The following is a 17,976-nucleotide window of genomic DNA, read 5'->3' on the forward strand; positions in this document are numbered from 1 at the left end:
CTTTATATCTGTACACATTTTGTTTTTTCTAATGCACCATAACATGAACATTTTGAAGCTTCCTGCTAACTCCTGGGTAAATAATTCATGTAAACTACACAGACCAGAAATGTCTACGGTTTGATCCCTTGTCTGTGACTTTAGCCAACCTTGGTTGGGGAGGCAGTGGAGCTTCGATGAGTGGCCTCAGCATCCATGGACCAGGAAAGGGGCAGTCAAGATTCCCAATCCCAATCACTGTCTAATGACCTCTGATTCAAAGTGCACGGGTGTGACTCTGATGCATCTTGTGGTCAAACAGCCAATTAGCCCTCACTGTCAAGCTCTCGTGTGTTGAATGACAACGCACCAGAAGACTGACAAGTGGCGGGTTAACATTTGTGCTGTATAGGTGCCAGGTTCTTGTAACCGGCACTGGACTCACCATCGCTAAGTGGCTTTCTATCAATGGCTTGGGTTGTCACCTTTGACCAGAAGCTTGCCCAGACCAGATATATGAACACCTTTCCACCATCTACAAGGCACAAGTAAGGAGTGTGATGGAATACTCTCCACTTGCCTGGATGAGTGCAGCTCCAACAACACTCAAGAAGCTCGACACCATCCAGGACAAAGCAGCCCGCTTGATTGGCACCCCATCCACCACCTTAAACATTCACTCCCTCCACCACCGGCGCACCGTGGCTGCAGTGTGTACCATCTACAAGATGCACTGCAGCAACTCGCCAAGGCTTCTTCGGCAGCACCTCCCAAACCCGTGACCTCTACCACTTAGAAGGACAAGGGCAGCAGACGTATGGGAACATCACCACCTACAAGTTCCCCTCCAAGCCACACACCATCCTGACTTGGACCTGTATCGCCGTTCCTTCACTGTCGCTGGGCCAAAATCCTGGAACACCCTTCCTAACAGCATTGTGGGTGTACCTACACCATATGGACTGCAGCGGTTCAAGAAGGCGGCTCACCACCATCTTCTCCAGGGCAATTAGGGATGGGCACTAAATGCAGGCCTAGCCAGCGACGCCCACATCCCATCAATAATGAAAAAACACCTTGGATACACAAGGAGGGTAGAGGCTGGGTACGCTGCAATCTCTTGACCCTCCTCGCCACCCAAAAAACCTCTGTCATCTACAAAGCTCGAGTTCGAAGTATGATGGACTTTGCCCCACCCGCGTGGATGGGTGTGGCTTTAGTACCACTCAAGAAGCTTGATGCTGTCCGGAGCTAGGCAGTCCAATCGATTGGCACCACTGTCATTGGACTGTCCACTTTCTCCATTACCACTACATCGTGGCTGCATGATGTACTGCAAGAATTTTCCAAGCTTATTTCAGCTGCACCTCCCAGCCCGGAACTTCTACCACTGGGAATGACGAAAGCAGCGCTATCGTGACGACGTCATCCTGACTTACACACACATTACCATCCATTCGTTATCATTGGGTCAGAATCCTGGCATTACCTGTCTAGCATCGTCGCCACAAGGACTAGCAGTTTGAGGAGAAGGGCTACCAGTAGGGATGGGCAATAAAGCATTCTTCTCATGTTACCTATATCCCAAGAACAAATTTAAAAAAAAATGAAAACATTGCCAGCATGAGAAGGTTTAAAACATAAGTTGCTCTCCAGTATATGTGCTACAAAGGAACAGATATTGGCAAACTATATGAAGTGCAATGATTACCTCCTGATGCACCACAAAGCCAGTTGAGGGGTAGAGGTTATATGAGCCCCAGTTAAAGCTCAAACAGTTATGTTCATCTTTTGAACCTACATATCGAATTGTAGCATAAATATGAGGGTATATCATGCGTTCCTACCATTAAAGGAATAGCCTTTTTGTGTTTAAGGTGTCATGTGATGTTGGACTTGAAGCATTGTTGGATTTGTGACAGAGCCAAGTATTTGTAAATGAGGACATTGAAGGAATATTCCAGGAAAGACTGCCAAAAATCAACTTGTATTCTTTTCAAAGAAATGTGTTGCTTCGGATCTATAACTGAGTTCAACACAGACCAGCGATGAAATCTGTGAGCTTCCTTGTCTGTAGGGCTCCGTTTCACATTGGGCACTGTGTTCACCAAGTAGGACTAGCCCCTTGTGTGTTCCATGTTTTGAATTACAGACCTTGGAAATGAAGAAAGGTAAATGAAAGGTTCCTTTTGTAGAGCCCAAGCAAGATACTGAAGAGAATGAGTTTAGAGGATGTTAGTCAGGAGGTTGCAGGCAGATCTAGTGCCTGCGGTTGATAGAAGCACAATCAATCTCTTCCCAGATCTGGTTTTATGTGTATTATTTCTGTGTTTTAACAAAAACTCTCAGCTGGAAAAGCCTTGCACATTTCAGAAAACGCTAGAAATATACGGCAGATCTGTCAACATCTGTAAAGAGAAAAGACAGGTTAATGTTTGAAGCCTGGCTTCTGTTTGCCTGATGTGTACACACCCTATTTACCTAAGCCCAGAGAGCTTTGGTGTGAGTTGGCAGAGCCAAGTCTTGGGGACAGGGACCCTCAATTGTGCATACGGCTACTGCTTGAGTTCAACTAACTGAACCATATAGTCTGCCAGCACACAACACTGGTTATCTTCATGTCCAGCCAGGGTACTCCTAGCCATTAACGTTATTTGGAGTGCTATCTAATACAGGGTGGATGAACAATTCTTCTGTAATTCACCATTCAAGACAAATCGGTATGCTTGAGATCTCGCTTTAGAAACATCGAAAAATAGGAGCGGGAGCCGGCCATTCGGCCCTTCGAGCCTGCTCCGCCATTCAATGAGATCATGGCTGATCCTCTATCTCAATACCATATTCCCGCTCTCTCCCCATACCCCTTGATGCCTTTTGTGACCTAAATGTCCTACCCCATATCCTGAGACTGTGACCCCCCGTTCTAGACCCCCCAGCCAGGGGAAACATCCTCCCTGCATCCGGTCTGCCTAGCCCTGTCAGAATTTTATGTTTCAGTGAGATCCCTTCTCATTCTTCTAAACTCTCGTGAATACAAGCCTAGTCGACCCAATCCCTCCTCGTATAACAGTCCTGCCATCCCAGGAATTAGTCTGGTGAACCTTCGCTGCACTCCCTCTATGGCAAGTATATCCCTTCTTAGGTAAGGAGACCAAAACTGCGCACAGTACTCCAGGTGTGGTCTCACCAAGGCCCTGTATAACTCTAGTAAGTTGCAGCACATTATCCTGCAGAGCTCTCACTGACGATGTCAAAGTATTTTTCTTTTACTTTGTGCTATATTTATTAAGCTGCTGGTCCTAGTGTGCTCTATATTTGTGTTTTGTTTGGGCTTTGCTAATTCACCTCAGCTTTCGTTACAAAGTGTTCCATGGTGTAGTGGAAGGTTGTGATTTGCTGGTCTCAATTGTGGTCAGGTACCAATCCGAGAACAGGAAAATCACCTCAAACCAGGGAGGATACTTTGCGTGGGAAGATTAGTCTTTTTTTTAATATTATTTTGCCCGTGGATAATCTGCAGTTTGGTTGTGATGTTTAGCTGCTAACCTAACCTGTCCCTTTTTAAGGCTACTGATTAGGTGCTTCTGTGGGGATAATTGCTGTGAAAATGTCCATAAGACGGCAGCTGCTTGCTGCTCTCCTGTGGGGAGGTCAGGGAAATAAAAGCAGGAAACGGCCGGTCAATTGTGATTTGTTGGTATTTCGTACAAAGTGCGATGGGTACATTAGCTGCACGATGTAGAGATTAAATGTTCCAGTAACCTTCAAATTCAACCAAACTTGATGATGCAAACATTACCAGACAGCTACATTCTTCCCTCCTTAACATGCTCCTTTGATATTTTATTTTTATATTCATGCATTTGTTCCAAGCAGGATTTTCTACACCTGATTGAATGAAGAGAGAAATCTAACAAAGATTACTCTTGTAGCAGAAGCTGAACGCCAACTCCCCAACACCACCTCCGACCTCCACCTGGACCATGACCCCACTACCGAACATCAAACCACCGTTTCCAAGACTGTCACTGACCTCATCTCCTCTGGAGATCTTCCCCCCCGCTGCCACCAACCTCATAGTTCCCCAACCCCGCACAGCCCGCTTCTACCTCCTTCCCAAGATCCACAAACAGGACTGCCCTGGTAGACCCATCGTTTCAGCCTGTTCTTGCCCCACGGAACTTATCTCTTCCTATCTTGACTCTATCTTTTCTCCCCTTGTCCAGTCTCTTCCCACCTACATCCGCGACTCTTCGGACGCCCTCCGCCACTTTAACAGTTTCCAGTTTCCTGGCCCCAACCGCTTCCTTTTCACCATGGACGTACAATCCCTCTACACCTCCATCCCCCACCCGGATGGCCTGAGGGCGCTCCGCTTCTTCCTTGAACAGAGGCCCGACCAGTCCCCATCCACCACCACCCTCCTCTGCCTGGCTGAACTTGTTCTCACATTGAACAACTTCTCCTTTAACTCCACTCATTTCCTCCAAGTCAAAGGTGTTGCCATGGGTACACGCATGGGTCCTAGCTATGCCTGCCTTTTCGTGGGCTTTGTGGAACAACCTTTGTTCCAGTCCTACTCGGGTCCCCTCCCTCACCTCTTTTTCCGATACATTGATGACTGTATCGGTGCTGTTTCCTGCTCTCGTCCCGAACTTGACAATTTCATTCACTTTGCCTCCAATTTCCACCCTTCCCTCACCTTCACATGGTCCATCTCGGACTCTTCCCTTCCCTTCCTCCCACCCTGCTTCCTGTAAGGACTCTATTCCGTTCTCCCAGTTTCTCCGTCTCCGCCGTATCTGCTCCGACGATGCCACCTTCCACACCAGTGCTTCAGACATGTCTTCCTTTTTCCGCAACCGAGGATTCCCCCCTACCGTGGTTGACACTGCCCTCGACCGTGTCAGTTCTATCTCCCGCACTTCTGCTCTCACCCCTGCCCCTCCCTCCCGGAACCACGATAGGGTTCCCCTTGTCCTCACCTTTCACCCCACCAGCCTCCACATTCAACGGATCATCCTCCGCCATTTCCGCTACCTCCAAAGTGATCCCACCACCAAACATATCTTTCCCTCCCCTCCCCTTTCAGCATTCCGCAGGGACCGCTCCCTCTGAGACACCCTAGTCCACTCCTCTATCACCCCAAACAGCCCTTCCCCTTCGCCTGGCACCTTCCCGTGCAAGCGGAGGAGATGTAACACCTGCCCCTATACCTCCCCCCTTCCCATTGTCCAGGGCCCCAAACACCCCTTCCAGGTGAAACAGCGATTTACTTGTACTTCTCGCAATCTAGTATACTGTATTCGCTGCTCACAATGCGGTCTCCTCTACATTGGGGAGACCAAATGCAGATTGGGTGACCGCTTTGCGGAACACCTCCGTTCAGTCCGTAAGGGTGACCCCGAGCTTCCGGTCGTCTGTCATTTTAATTCACCGCTCCATTCCCACTCGGACCTCACCATCCTTGGCCTCTTGTATTGTTCCACGGAAGCTCAGTGTAAACTCGAGGAACAGCACCTCATCTTCCGATTAGGCAGTCTGCAGCCTTCCGGACTCGATATCGAGTTCAACAATTTCAGATCATAACCTCGGCCCCTATTTCATTTTTTCTTGTAATTTTTCCACTCCTTTTGTTTCTCTCTCACACCTGGCAGCTATCTCTTGCCCTGCCAGTACACTTTACACCTAATCTCAGCCTATTACCATCTCGTCTAGCTTCTAATACCTTTTATTGTCTCTTTTACTTCTTTTGTTTCTTTTATTCTTTTGTCCGATCGTAGCCCTGCCTCCGATCTATCTTCTTTTCTTTCCAGTTTTGAAGAAGGGTTCGACCCGAAACGTCAACTCAAATTTCTCTCCACGGATGTTGCCTGACTTGCTGAGTTTTTCCAGCATTTTCTGTTGTTATTTCGGATTTCCAACATCTGCAGTATTTTGCTATCTTACTCTTGTAGCAACTATGAAAGATCTTTCTGTTCCTAATTTATACAATATAAATATTATTAAGATGTCTCCTACAGCTTGTTGCTGACACTGGGTGACAAAAATTGAGGTAGAAGTGTTCCATTGCCCAGCACCAACATCCTACAGCTTACTGAAGGAATACCGAATTCCCTTCAGTTTGCAAAATCAGAATTGATTTGTAATTAACAAATTGGATTTTATTGCCAATAATGGCCACTTAGTAAATGGGGTAGATTTCAATTTTGATCGAGTGTTGGTGGCCATACAGAGTGAGTCTTATCAGTACCTTTTTTATTTTTAAATTGATTTAAAAGTTTTTTTCTTGCCCCAATTTTTTTTTAAAAACCTTATGTTTCTGCACGTAGGAGGAGGCCATTCGGCCCCTCGAGCCTGCTCCGCCATTCAATGAGATCATGGCTGATCATCCAAATTCAGTACCCTGTCCCTGCTTTCTCCCCAAGTCCCTTGATCCCTTTAGCCTTAAGAAATATATGTAACTCCTTCTTGAATATATTTAATAAGTTGGCCTCAACTGCCTTCTGTGGTAGAGAATTCCACAGGTTCACCACTCTCTGGGTGAAGAAATTCCTCCTCATCTCAGTCCAAAATGGCTTACCCCTTATCCTTAGACTGTGACCCCTGGTTCTGGACTCCCCCGCCATCGGGAACATCCTTCCTGCATCTAGTCTGTCTAGTCGTGTTAGAATTTTATAAGTTTCAATGAGATCTCCTCTCATTCTTCTAAACTCTAGCGAATATAATCCTAATCAACCCAATCTCTCGTCATACGTCATTCCTGCCGTCCCAGGTATCAGCCCGGTGAATCTTCGCTGCACTCCTTCCATGGCAAGAACATCCTTCCTCAGATAAGGTGACCAAAACTGCACACAATACTCAAGATGTGGTCTCACCAAGGCCCTGTACAACTGCAAGACATCCTTGTTCCTGTGCTCGAACCCTCTCGCTATGAAGGCCAACATACCATTTGCCTTCTTAACCGCCTGCTGCACCTGCATGCTTACCTTCAGCGACTGGTGCACAAGGACACCCAGGTCTCGTTGCACTTCCCCTTCTCCCAATCTACTGCCGTTCAGATAATAATCTGGCTTCGTGTTTTTGCCACCAAAGTGGATAACCTCGCATTTATCCACATTATACTGCATCTGCCCAATCACCCAACCTGTCCAAATCGTACTGGAGTTTCTCTGTATCCTCCTCACAGCACGCACGCCCACCCAGCTTTGTGTTGTCTGCAAACTTGGAGATATTACATCTAGTCCCCTCGTCCAGATCATTGATATATATTGTGATATATATATATTGAAATCGTTGCATCTTCTAAGTTGGATCCTGTCTTGTCAGAGTTGATCTTAAGTGGGTTTCACGGTAATGTGCATCCACGGCAATGCCACCAAAAGGAGGAATGTAGCCACTGCAACATGGTCTATTAACACGGTGCACTGCAAAGTCAAAGGTGGTTATTTCTATACACGTAGCTCAACTCTGAATCAGATTGCATGTTTTAAAATAAACTCATATGCAGGAGGACTGCATTAAAGCCTTCCTTTTATAGTAGGTAGGCCCCATTCAAGCCTGAACTGAACCTGAACTATTTGACACTAAATTGCTTCCCTGACTCTGTTCAGCCCCCCAGAGATCAGGGATCGTGCATAATGGATTCCGGGGGGAAGGAAGAAAGCAAGCAAGATGGAATTGGAGACAGAAAAAAAGAGACAGATGTAGAGGTAAGAGGGAGAGAAAATTAGATGGGGAAAGGCAGAAAATCACGTGAAAAAGAGGTTAGGAGGGATTGTAAACCCTGTTGATTTACATAGCTTGCCACCCCCCACCAGTCCACACTCGTCCTCTAATGGACTCGTTTTGTTTTCTTCCCTTGAGGCTTGAACTATGGCTGAAACAATTCACTCACTGGTTCGAATGAGTGGTGTGTCCACTTTTTGAGAGCTGAAATACAAAACCGCTTGCATTTCTTCCTCTAACTCCAAACTTCACCGTACCTTAACTCTGCTATTTTGTTGTCTTCTACTTTGAAGTCTGTTAGAACTCTATCCACCAAACTAACTCACTTTTTGTGTAAACTAAAAAGTGTATTTTATTTTGTTCACAAATTTCCTCGAGTCACTTTTTCTGATCAAGAAAACTTGATTGATTTTTTTTTTAGTTGCTACTCGGCAAGGGGTCTTCTTACCTAAGGAAGGATATACTTGCCATTGAGGGAGTGCAACGAAGGTTCACCAGACTGGTCCCTGGGATGGGGGGGATTGTCCTATGAGGAGAGATTGAGTAGACTAGGCCTATATTCTCTAGAGTTTAGAAAAATGAGAGGTGATCTCATTGAAACATACAAAATTCTTACAGGGCTTGACAGGGTCGATGCAGGGAGGATGTTTCCCCCTGGCTGGAGAGTCTAGAACCAGGGGTCACAGTCTCAGAATAAGGGGTCGGCCATTTAAGACTGTGAGGAGGAGGAATTTCTTCACTCGGAGGGTGGTGAATCTTTGGAATTCTCTACCCCAGAGGGCTGTGGAGGCTCAGTCGTTGAGTATATTCAAGGCTGAGATCGATAGATTTTTGGATACTAAGGGAATCGAGGGACATGGGGATCGGGCGGGAAAGTGGAGTTGAGGTAGATGATCAGCCATGATCTTATTGAATGGCGGAGCAGGCTCGAGTGGCCGGCTCCTGCTCCTATTTCTTATGTAACCTTTACATTGTTGTGACACAGTTTGGTATTCCAATGTGTTAACCTTCAATTATCGCATATTACATATTGTCTAATTCAGTCTAAAGCATTTTTAAACTCGGTCGGGATCTGTCCTCCATCTTGCTCATCACTCCTCAGGCTGGAGCTGCCCAATGCAGCTTTATTGACGAACAGTGTTGTTGGCTTTCTTCCTGCCCCTCCAGCAACCGCATCGGGTACCTCCTCCAACTCATGTCTCAACTTTGTGAATTCTCCTTTCCAGCTTTCTTCAGTCCAATGGTACATTTGCTAGCTCACGTAAAAAGAAAAGACCTTTCTGGCTAACTTTTCTCTAAACTCTTGATCTTGATCTGAAAGGATGAGATTCCACTGCCTGAAGAGCCTTCCTCTGAGCTTATCTTCTGATCTTGACGATGAACTTTCATTTGTTGCTCAGTTCTATTCTACCATTATGACCAAGGTCATTTAAAAAAAAATTCCTGCCAAGTCTGTTGGATCCTGGGCTGCAATAAAATCTCTGGTCCTAAAGATATCCCTCCTCCTACTTTAGGTATGCGCCTCTGAACTTGTTCCCTGTATCTCTTACACCCAGCCCACCTTTCCTTCTTGGATATTAGCTCATGTTCATCCTTCCCCAAGAAGTGCAGTCCCTCTCGCCCTCTCAGCCCTTGTCTTTAGATCTGTATTTTCTCAAGTTGTGGAAGCTTCTGTCAACTCTCGCATCATCCATCACCTTGAAAGTTGTAGCCTAATCCATGATCGCGAGTATGCCCATTCCACTGGCAGTCGTCTTGTCTGCTAGTTATGCACCTCTGGTACTTTGCCCACTTGTCATTGGCGCGAACCTCTCAAATCTTTGATGTGATCTGACACTATTCTTTCTAAACGTAACCATCTTATGGTCTCTCTCTCCCACTTCTAGCCTCTATTCTCCCTTACTCTTGCTACTTTTTTTTATATCTATTCTATGTATGTTCCTGCTGACTCATCTTTTGTTGCTCTCAAGCTACAAAGCACCATCATACACTACCATCCTTTCTAAATACTTGCATTAAGTCTCATTGCACTGTTTCCCAACTCCTTTTCCAGCATTTAAATCTCAATGCTCCGCCGTCTTTTTAATGACTTTAAAAACCCAAGTTTGGCACTGCTGCTCTTTTCAACCTGGTGGTAAGAACGTAAGAAATAGGAGCAGGAGTAGGCCAAATGGCCCCTCGAGGGAACGGTAGCACTGTAGTAACGTTACTGGACTAATAATCCAGAGACGTGAGTTCAAATCCCACCACGGCAGCTGGGGAATTTAAATTCAGTTAATCAAATAAATCTGGAATAAAAAGCTAGTGTCAGTAATGGTGACCCTGAAACTATCGAATTGTCGTAAAAACCCATCTGGTTCACTAATGTCCTTTAGGGAAGGAAATCTGCCGTCCTTACCCAGTCTGGCCTATATGTGACTGCAGACCCACAGCAATGTGGTTGACTCGTAACTAGGGTTGGGCAGTAAATGCCGGCCTTGCCAGTGACGCCCACATCCTGTGAATTAATTAAAAAAAGAGAGCCTGCTCAACAATTCAGTAAAATCACGGCTGATCTTCGACCTCAACTCCACTTTCCCACACTATCCCCATATCCCTTGATTCCCCTAGAGTCCAGAAATCTATCGATCTATGAATAGACTCAACGACTGAGCCTCCACGGCCCTCTGGGCTGGAGAATTCCAAAGATTCAGCACCCTCTGATTGGGCCATGACATACACATTTGAAGATACAGCTTGATTGTTCCAGCAACGAGCTGGCACAGACACAATGGGCTGAATGGCCTGCTGTGCTGTAAACATCGATGGTTAACCTCAATAATGAAAATTCTGGGAGCTGCGATTCAACAAGTTGCTGATCTATCGTAGCAGAGAGTTAAACGCACTTTTGTTACCATTGGCAACAAACAGGATTCCGGGCTCCCCCAGTGGCTCAGTTGATGCAGGCAACATGTAGCTAGGCCATACACAGCAAAAGTTCCCTGTTTGAATTACCTCTGCTTATCTGAGCCAAAGTAGCAGTAGAACCACTGCAGTCGGTGAGGAAAAACAGCACTGCTGGGGGAAAGCCACATTTGTGGTTGTCGGATGAGATCAGGACTGGGCAATCATTTGGATTTATATAGCGCCTTTAATTAATGTAGTAAAACGTCCCAAGGCACTTCACAGGAGTGTTATCAAACAAAACTTGACACCGAGCCCCATGAGATATTGGGACAGGTGACCAAAAGCTTGGTCAAGGGGGTAGGATTTAAGGAGTGTTTAAAGGCGAGAGAGGCGGAGAGGTTTAGGGAGGGAATTCCAGAGCTTAGGGGCCCAGGCAGCTGAAGGCACGGCCGCCAATGGTGGAGCCATGAAAATTGGGGATGCTCGAGGCCAGAAGTGGAGGAGCGCGGAGATCTCGGAGGGTTGTAGGGCTGGAGGAGGTTACAGAGAGAGGGAGGGGTGATGAAGAATGGCCAGTTGGGGAACGAACAGTACCCTAGCAAGGCAGAGAAAATTGGCAAGAATTTAAAAAAAGCTTAAAGCTCAAATTCACACTTGTATATATTTTGCCAGCTGGGTTTTAAACAGAACACTGAGTAGGCGAGGTAAAATGCGGCTCCCTTCAAACTGATGAGCTTACCTTTTCCATATAGACCAGTAATTCCGTTTTCTACTTGCTGGACCTTCTCCAGCTTCAAGGAATAAAATTGTTGTAGCTACCACTTGAAATACCTGGATGTGTGTTATAATAGAGCAAATTCTAATTCTACAACATCTAGTCCCTATTATGAGAAGCCAGAGTTTTTTGCTCCAGTTTTGTCCCTTCCTCCCCCTCTCTCGGAGGTGGTAAGACATGCTGGAGTGCTGTTCCTTCAGCACTGGCAAACCTTTGACAAGCCATTCTTCCTGAGTCTAGGCAGTGAGTGTTGACGGGGGACATCACGCAAAGATACTCAACCTCCTTGCCTAGTGCCCACAAACATATCCTCCCAACATGGTCTATTGGCTAGTAATAAGAATCCCTTACTGCTCTGTTCTCTCTTTTTCTCCATGAAGTAGATGGTTAATTAGTAAGTATGGCATTGAAGCTGGTGGAACTTTTTCATATAGTTTAACCAGACTGCAATGCCTTCCTGCATGGTCCAGTTCTGTCTCTGTCCCGGTACATTTCTCTCTTTCTTCCCCTTCATTCACTGCCACCATCCTGTAAATTGCAGTTGGTAATGTTAGCTGTTTCAAAGCACCAGATTGGAGGAACCAATGCACCTAAAATCTTTAATTGAAGAAAAAAGACAAACTTACATTTGTATAGCTCCTTTCACGTCCTCCGGACTTCCCAAAGCACTTTACTAGCTGTGAAGTGCTTTGGGAAGTGTCGTCACTGTTGCAATGTAGGGAAATGCAACAGCCAATTTGCACACAAACAGTGAGTTAAATGAGTAGATAATCTGTTGGTGATGTTGGTTAAGGGATAAATACTGGCCAGAACACCGGGAGAACTCCTGCTTCTCTTCGTATACTATTATCGGATCTTTTATGTCTACCTGATGAAGGTGGACAGGGCCTTGGTTTAACGTCTTCCCCCGAAACACGGCACGCCCAACAGGGCAGCACTCCCTCAGTACTGCATCAGAGTGACAGCCCAGGTTATGTGTTGTGATCTCTGGAGTGGGTCCTGAACCCACAACCTTGTGGCTCAGAGGGTAGAGTGCTACGACTGAGCCATGGCTGACGCGTGTTCCCATCTTAAAAACTTACAAAAATGCAGTCCTCTGAATAAATTTAATTTTGCTGGTGCACATGTGCAAAGTATGAAGATGTATGGTGAAAGTGTCAGCCGTGGTTCAGTGGGCAGCACCCTCGCCTGGAGTCAGAAGGTTCAAGTCCCACTCCAGAGACTTGAGCACAAAAATCTAGGCTGACACTCCAGTGCAGTGCTGAGGGAGCGCGGCACTGTCGGAGGTGCCGTCTTTCGGCTGCGACGTTGAGCCGAGGTCCTGTCTGCTCTCCGGTGGATGTAAAAGATCCCATGGCACTATTTCGAAGAAGAGCAAGGGAGCAGCCCTCGGTGTCCTGGCCAATATTTATCCTTCAATCAACATCACTCAAAAGCAGATGATCTGGTCATTATCACATTTGTGGGAGCTTGCTGTGCACAAATTGGCTGCCGCGTTTCCTACATTACAACAGTGACCACACTTCAAAAGTACTTCATTGGCTGTAAAGCGTTCTGGGACGTCCTGAAGTCGTGAAAGACGCTGGAGAAATGCGAGCCTGTCTTTTTTTTTCTTGGTGTTAATTTTGAGGAATGTATATAGAGATGATCAACTGGTGTTAATCTGAAATCCTAAGATTTACAGCAACTGAAAAATGTTGCAAACCTTTCAAAGCCATCTGTTCACTTCAGTCCGCTCCATAATTGTTCAAGCAAATAATTTTTTACCCTGTTTAATTGTCTTTACTGTGACTGGTTTGCAGATTTTTTGTCTGAATTGGTAGTCCCCCTAAATGTAAAATATTGGCCCTAAATTTTTCTCTTGAAATTTCCCGACACAAAATCTTTATTTGACTGAAAGAATGATCTGGAGCACTTCCCGTGCAGCTGGTTTTATATTGTGCTGAGACCCATGCTAGTTTTTTTTTCCAGGTCTTTCCAGCCACGAGTCTTAAATCCCAAGAGGCTTATTTTTGGGTTGCAGCCTGCTGCGCCAGATTCAGGTGTTAATGTTGCTGGCACTAGCGTGTGTCTTAGCACAATTTAAAAACAGTTTATGACTAGCTGATGGAATGCATAAGAACTGCTGGGAGTGACTGGCCTCTGCTGGGCACTGAAGCAGCACTAGAATCACAAAACTGGCTGTGCGCAAAACCAGGTCTCCCATCCCCTGGTGCAACATTACATGGAGTCCTTGTGCTGCTTTAGTGCCCAGCAGAGGTCAGTCACTCCCAGGAGTTCTTATGCGTTCCATCAACACTTGGCAATTATACTTCACTGCTGTCACTGACCTGTTAAACTAATAGATGTAAACCCAGAGACAGGCTGTTTGATGTCGAGGTAATCACAGCCAAGCTCGTTCCTGTCCTCCCCGAATGTCGGCACAAAATGCATGAGCTGGAACCTTAACCTAGAGCGAGAGAGACAGATGCCAGTTGTAGAATCTGGTACACTACCCCAGCCGCGATCAGCTATTCAGTATGGATTAGGAACCAAACCTATGACTGTATGGCCTTTACTCAGTGGGCCATCAGGGGAGCTGCAACTAACTTTTTTTTAATCAGTTATATTTGAGGGTGTTGGAAGTGCTGACTTTTCCTTTTCTAGCATTTTAGGAGAAACTCTATTAAACAAAAATGGTTGCTCCTAAAGTGGCTTAACTAGAGGTATTTCTTCCTAGTCAGTACAACCTAAACTTGCTGTGGCTAATAATTTTTCATGGTCCTCTAGTCTGATTATTGCTTAAATGTTTTAACTGGTGAATGTTTTTTTCAGAACACGATGACCGGGTTGGGGGTGGTTTTCCCGTTCGAAAAAAGAAAGGGCGTGGCCCATTCCGGGGGAAGATGTACAGCGAGGGAAATCACAAGTCGAGGAATCGAGGCGCTGGAGGGCCCAATCCACGCTTGCGGTTCGAGGATGATGATGGCGACGTGGCTATGAATGATCATGAGTCGCCGAGACCACGATTGTAAGTAGCAACCTGCAGAATGTTAGGCAGTGGGGTAAAAAGAATTGTCTTCAGCTTCGTATTAACACGGGTGACGTAATGAAGACTCACTGCGCACTTGGTTGTACATAAAGCAAGGCTTTAATCGACTTGTAACAAAACATGGAGGTCTAGTTAGTAGTCACTAGCTTCCTGTTTCCAGACTATCTCTGGCCAAGCTGGGCCCACGCCCTAGTATTTATACTCCTCGGGCAGCGCCCTCAGCTGGCCGTTCAGTAGTACTTCCTTGTAGAAGTTGCGATTTATGACACCGGGTAAACGTTTCATTCTGCGGAATTTCACGAGGCTCGGTTTTTGCCCACGTGAGGTCTAAGAAGCTGTGGTTTATCTGTGGTGATTTATCTTTGTACTAGGATTGCTTTGAGGTGCATGTGTCGTTATGAGCAGACATTCCTCACAATTTCTGGTACCACAATGAAATGAAATCCGAGCTAAAATTCCAATCTTGCCAAAACCTGTTTCCTATAAATTAATGATGCACTTCTGTTCCATTCCTTCCTTTCACATCCCTCTGTGTTTCATTCTCTGTCTCTTGCTCTCCTGTCGTACATCAATCTGTGCACATGTAGCACACTTCTGGTTTTTTTAATCCCAATTTTCTTCCCGTCTCGTCTCCCCTGCAGGTGCTCACTCTTGCTAGCATATGGTTCCACAAGTCCTGGCAGTTCTCCCATATCTCACCTGCTGAGCCAGTCTTCGTGTGGAGCCTAGCTGGGCTATTTGATAGGTTGGGGGTGGCGGCCTCAAAGCAAACCCAACCCCGCCCTCGTCCACATGTGCCTCCTTTTCAGAAAACGCACTGAGGACATCCAGACTGAATTTGTTCCTCGTGTGGGGGAGGCCAGTTAATACACTGCTCTTGACACCTCGGCAAGGTCTGGGGATTGAACTTTGCACCAGTGTCCCTTTTAAGCTGCACAGCGCTCGACCTCCCGTGCAGCCGGCTCACCAACTTTTCAACGGGGAAAAACCGCGCATGCGCAGTATTTTGAATGCAGCCCCTTTAAAGGGGCCGCACACTCAAAAGAAAATTAAAGGGAACTTTGCTTGGGACCATCCCTAATCTTAAAATTAGCACAAGGCCAAGTGAAAACAGGAAGCACTTCTTCACACAAAGGGTAGTGGAAATCTGAAACTCTCCCCAAAAGGCTGTGGATGCTGGGGCAATTGAAATTTTCAAGACTGAGATCAATGAATTTTTGTTGGTTAAGGGTCTCGAGGCATATGGAGCAAAGGTGGGTAAATGGAGTTGAGGTACAGATCAGTCAGCCGATTGAATGGGACAACATGCTCGAGGGGCTGAATGGCCTACTTCAGTTCCTATATTCCTGATCTGTATGCTTCAGTTCAAACAGTGCTGTAAAGGTAGTGCCTGCAGAAACCACTTATTCTGGTGGATCTCTAAACAGACGGCAGGGTTGCTTCAGCAAAATACTGCGGATGCTGGAAATCCGAAATAACAACAGAAAACGCTGGGAAAACTCAGCAGGCCAGGGCAGCATCCGTGGAGAGAGAGACAGGATGTGCCCTGTTAACTGTTTCTCTCTCCACGGATGCTGCCCTGGCCTGCTGAGTTTTTCCAGCGTTTTCTGTTGTTATTAGGCAGGGTTGCTTGGTTTACCTTCCTGCCACCAGACTCGGGCTGCTGTTGATGCCACTGCAGGAAAGGAAATGTAGCATCGTTGTCTCCACTTTGTTTCCTTGAAGATTGTCCCTCTAAATGGCAACTGCTCATATATTCACTGACCTTGATAGTTTTGAGCCAAGTTACGTGTATAACAGAAATGTACTCTGGCATGTAAAGGCAACACGATTTAGAGATCTTTCTGACTGCCAGACTGTTGTGTTAATAGTAATAATTGTAAACAATGGCTGATTTTAATAGCATGAGATTGTCGGTAAGGAGGTGTTAATGTGAACAGATAGCATTTTGAATGGGCCGATTTTAAAGAGAACAATGGAAGATTTGGTGAGTAAGTATATAGAGGCTCTGATCTGCACGAGTGACTCGTCAGTGCATCACAACCCTTGGCGATTGCTGATTTGGCAGAAAAATGAACAATTTAACAGCAGCTAGAACTTAAGGGATACACTTTGCTACGCCGCTGCTTTTGCCACATCAGTGACTGCATTTCAGATATAATGCATTGGGATGGCGTGAGGTGCTGTATAAATCCAAGTTTATTTTTCTTTCTTGCAACAAGCTGGTCACAAGAAAATTCACTGTTTCCGATTTGTAGGGGAAAGGTGGTGAAGAAATTGTATGCAAATGTACAACTTCACTCAATCTCTCTGTTGCCGAAACTGGACGGGGAAATGAGCAGGAAGGATTGATCTCCATGCCACATTGATTTACTATTAGACAGAAACTGTCCTGATTTATAAAAAAAAATCTTAACCTTTAGGCTTTTGGGTGTCAGATGGCACAGTGTCTTTTTGCAAAAACGTTGCACGGGTACATGTGAGTTGCTATCAGAAGCAGCTGATCTTGAGTGCTGGAATACACAGTCTGACTCCCTGCCAAATTTAAATATTTCCAGTCTGTATGTATTTGGTGGACCAGCTTGGCAGCGCATTTTTTCAATGCAGCAATTGAAAAACAACTTTCGCTGTCTGGTTTTCAATTATTAAAATTACTAGGAAACCAGGCCCGACTCAGACTGCCTCACTCAAAGCCAGACGAGTGACTCTCTCCCCTCACTTCCCAATCCACCAAAGAAACTTGGCTAAATAACAACAGAAAATGCTGGAAAAACTCAGCAGGTCAGGCAACATCAAAGAAACTTGGCTACTGGCTGTTCCATATGTCAAATTTTTTCATCTTCTACCCCTGTGAAGCGCCTTGGGACATTTTACTACGTTAAAGGCGCTATATAAATACAAGAAACTTTCGATTAACCGGCCCCTAAATAACCGGAACGCTCTATCCACCGGCAAAATTCAGGAGTCGGTTCAGGTAACTTTTTTTTACTTTTAGTTACTTTTTTTAATTGATTTGTTGCCATGCAAGGGTGTAGCTGAAGCTGTTGCTAAGCTACAGAGACGCTTGCAACTTGTGCCCATTGTTCTGAAGCTGCAGGGTTTGTTGCTTTAGACGGAGCTCTGAGCTCCGTATCTTTTACTATAGCGTTCGGTTATCCGGAATTGTTGATGAACCAGCACCACGTCGGTCCCGTCCGTGCTGGATACCAGAAAGTTTCCTGTACAAGTTGCTGTATTTGTCTCACTTTCTATCTGCATCTCTTGTTTTCTGTGGTTTTGCTTTGTCCTTTGCCAGTTCCCCTGTTTCTCTGTTCTTGCTGACTGGGTTATCGTTGCCCTTGGCCTCGTCTGTCCTTTTCACCCAATTTATTACAGTTATAATATTTACATAGGTGGTCAGTGCTGGCAGCACCAACCCCAATAGTAATCTTGTTAGATTCGCTAATAGAAAAGTAGCTGAGAAGCTTCCTCCATCCAGTCTTAACCAGATCCAGACCAAGAGTACTCCTAGCACCAGGTCGCGTCCCAATGTGAAAATGCAGGAAACTCTCGTTTAAACGGCACCTAAATTATCCGG

The 17,976-nt window shown here is 45.8% G+C and overlaps 1 protein-coding gene across 2 annotated transcripts in view; it reads left to right on the top strand.

Moving 5' to 3' along the window:
* The window catches only part of LOC147092825 (nuclear RNA export factor 1-like), an 85,465-nt gene that overhangs the window by 5,929 nt on the left and 61,560 nt on the right, over nt 1-17,976 (top strand). The window contains exons 2-3 of one of the 2 annotated variants that reach the window (XM_085976076.1): nt 7,593-7,691; nt 14,183-14,378. In XM_085976076.1, the coding sequence (XP_085832202.1) occupies nt 7,593-7,691; nt 14,183-14,378 (295 nt within the window). The remainder of the gene's footprint in view (nt 1-7,592; nt 7,692-14,182; nt 14,379-17,976) is intronic. The other variant, XM_085976077.1, reaches the window with a different exon arrangement.

Source organism: Somniosus microcephalus, unplaced genomic scaffold, assembly GCF_052327205.1.
Source record: "Somniosus microcephalus isolate GS21.2 unplaced genomic scaffold, FLI_Smic_1.0 unresolved_chr2, whole genome shotgun sequence".
Lineage (NCBI taxonomy): Eukaryota > Metazoa > Chordata > Chondrichthyes > Squaliformes > Somniosidae > Somniosus > Somniosus microcephalus.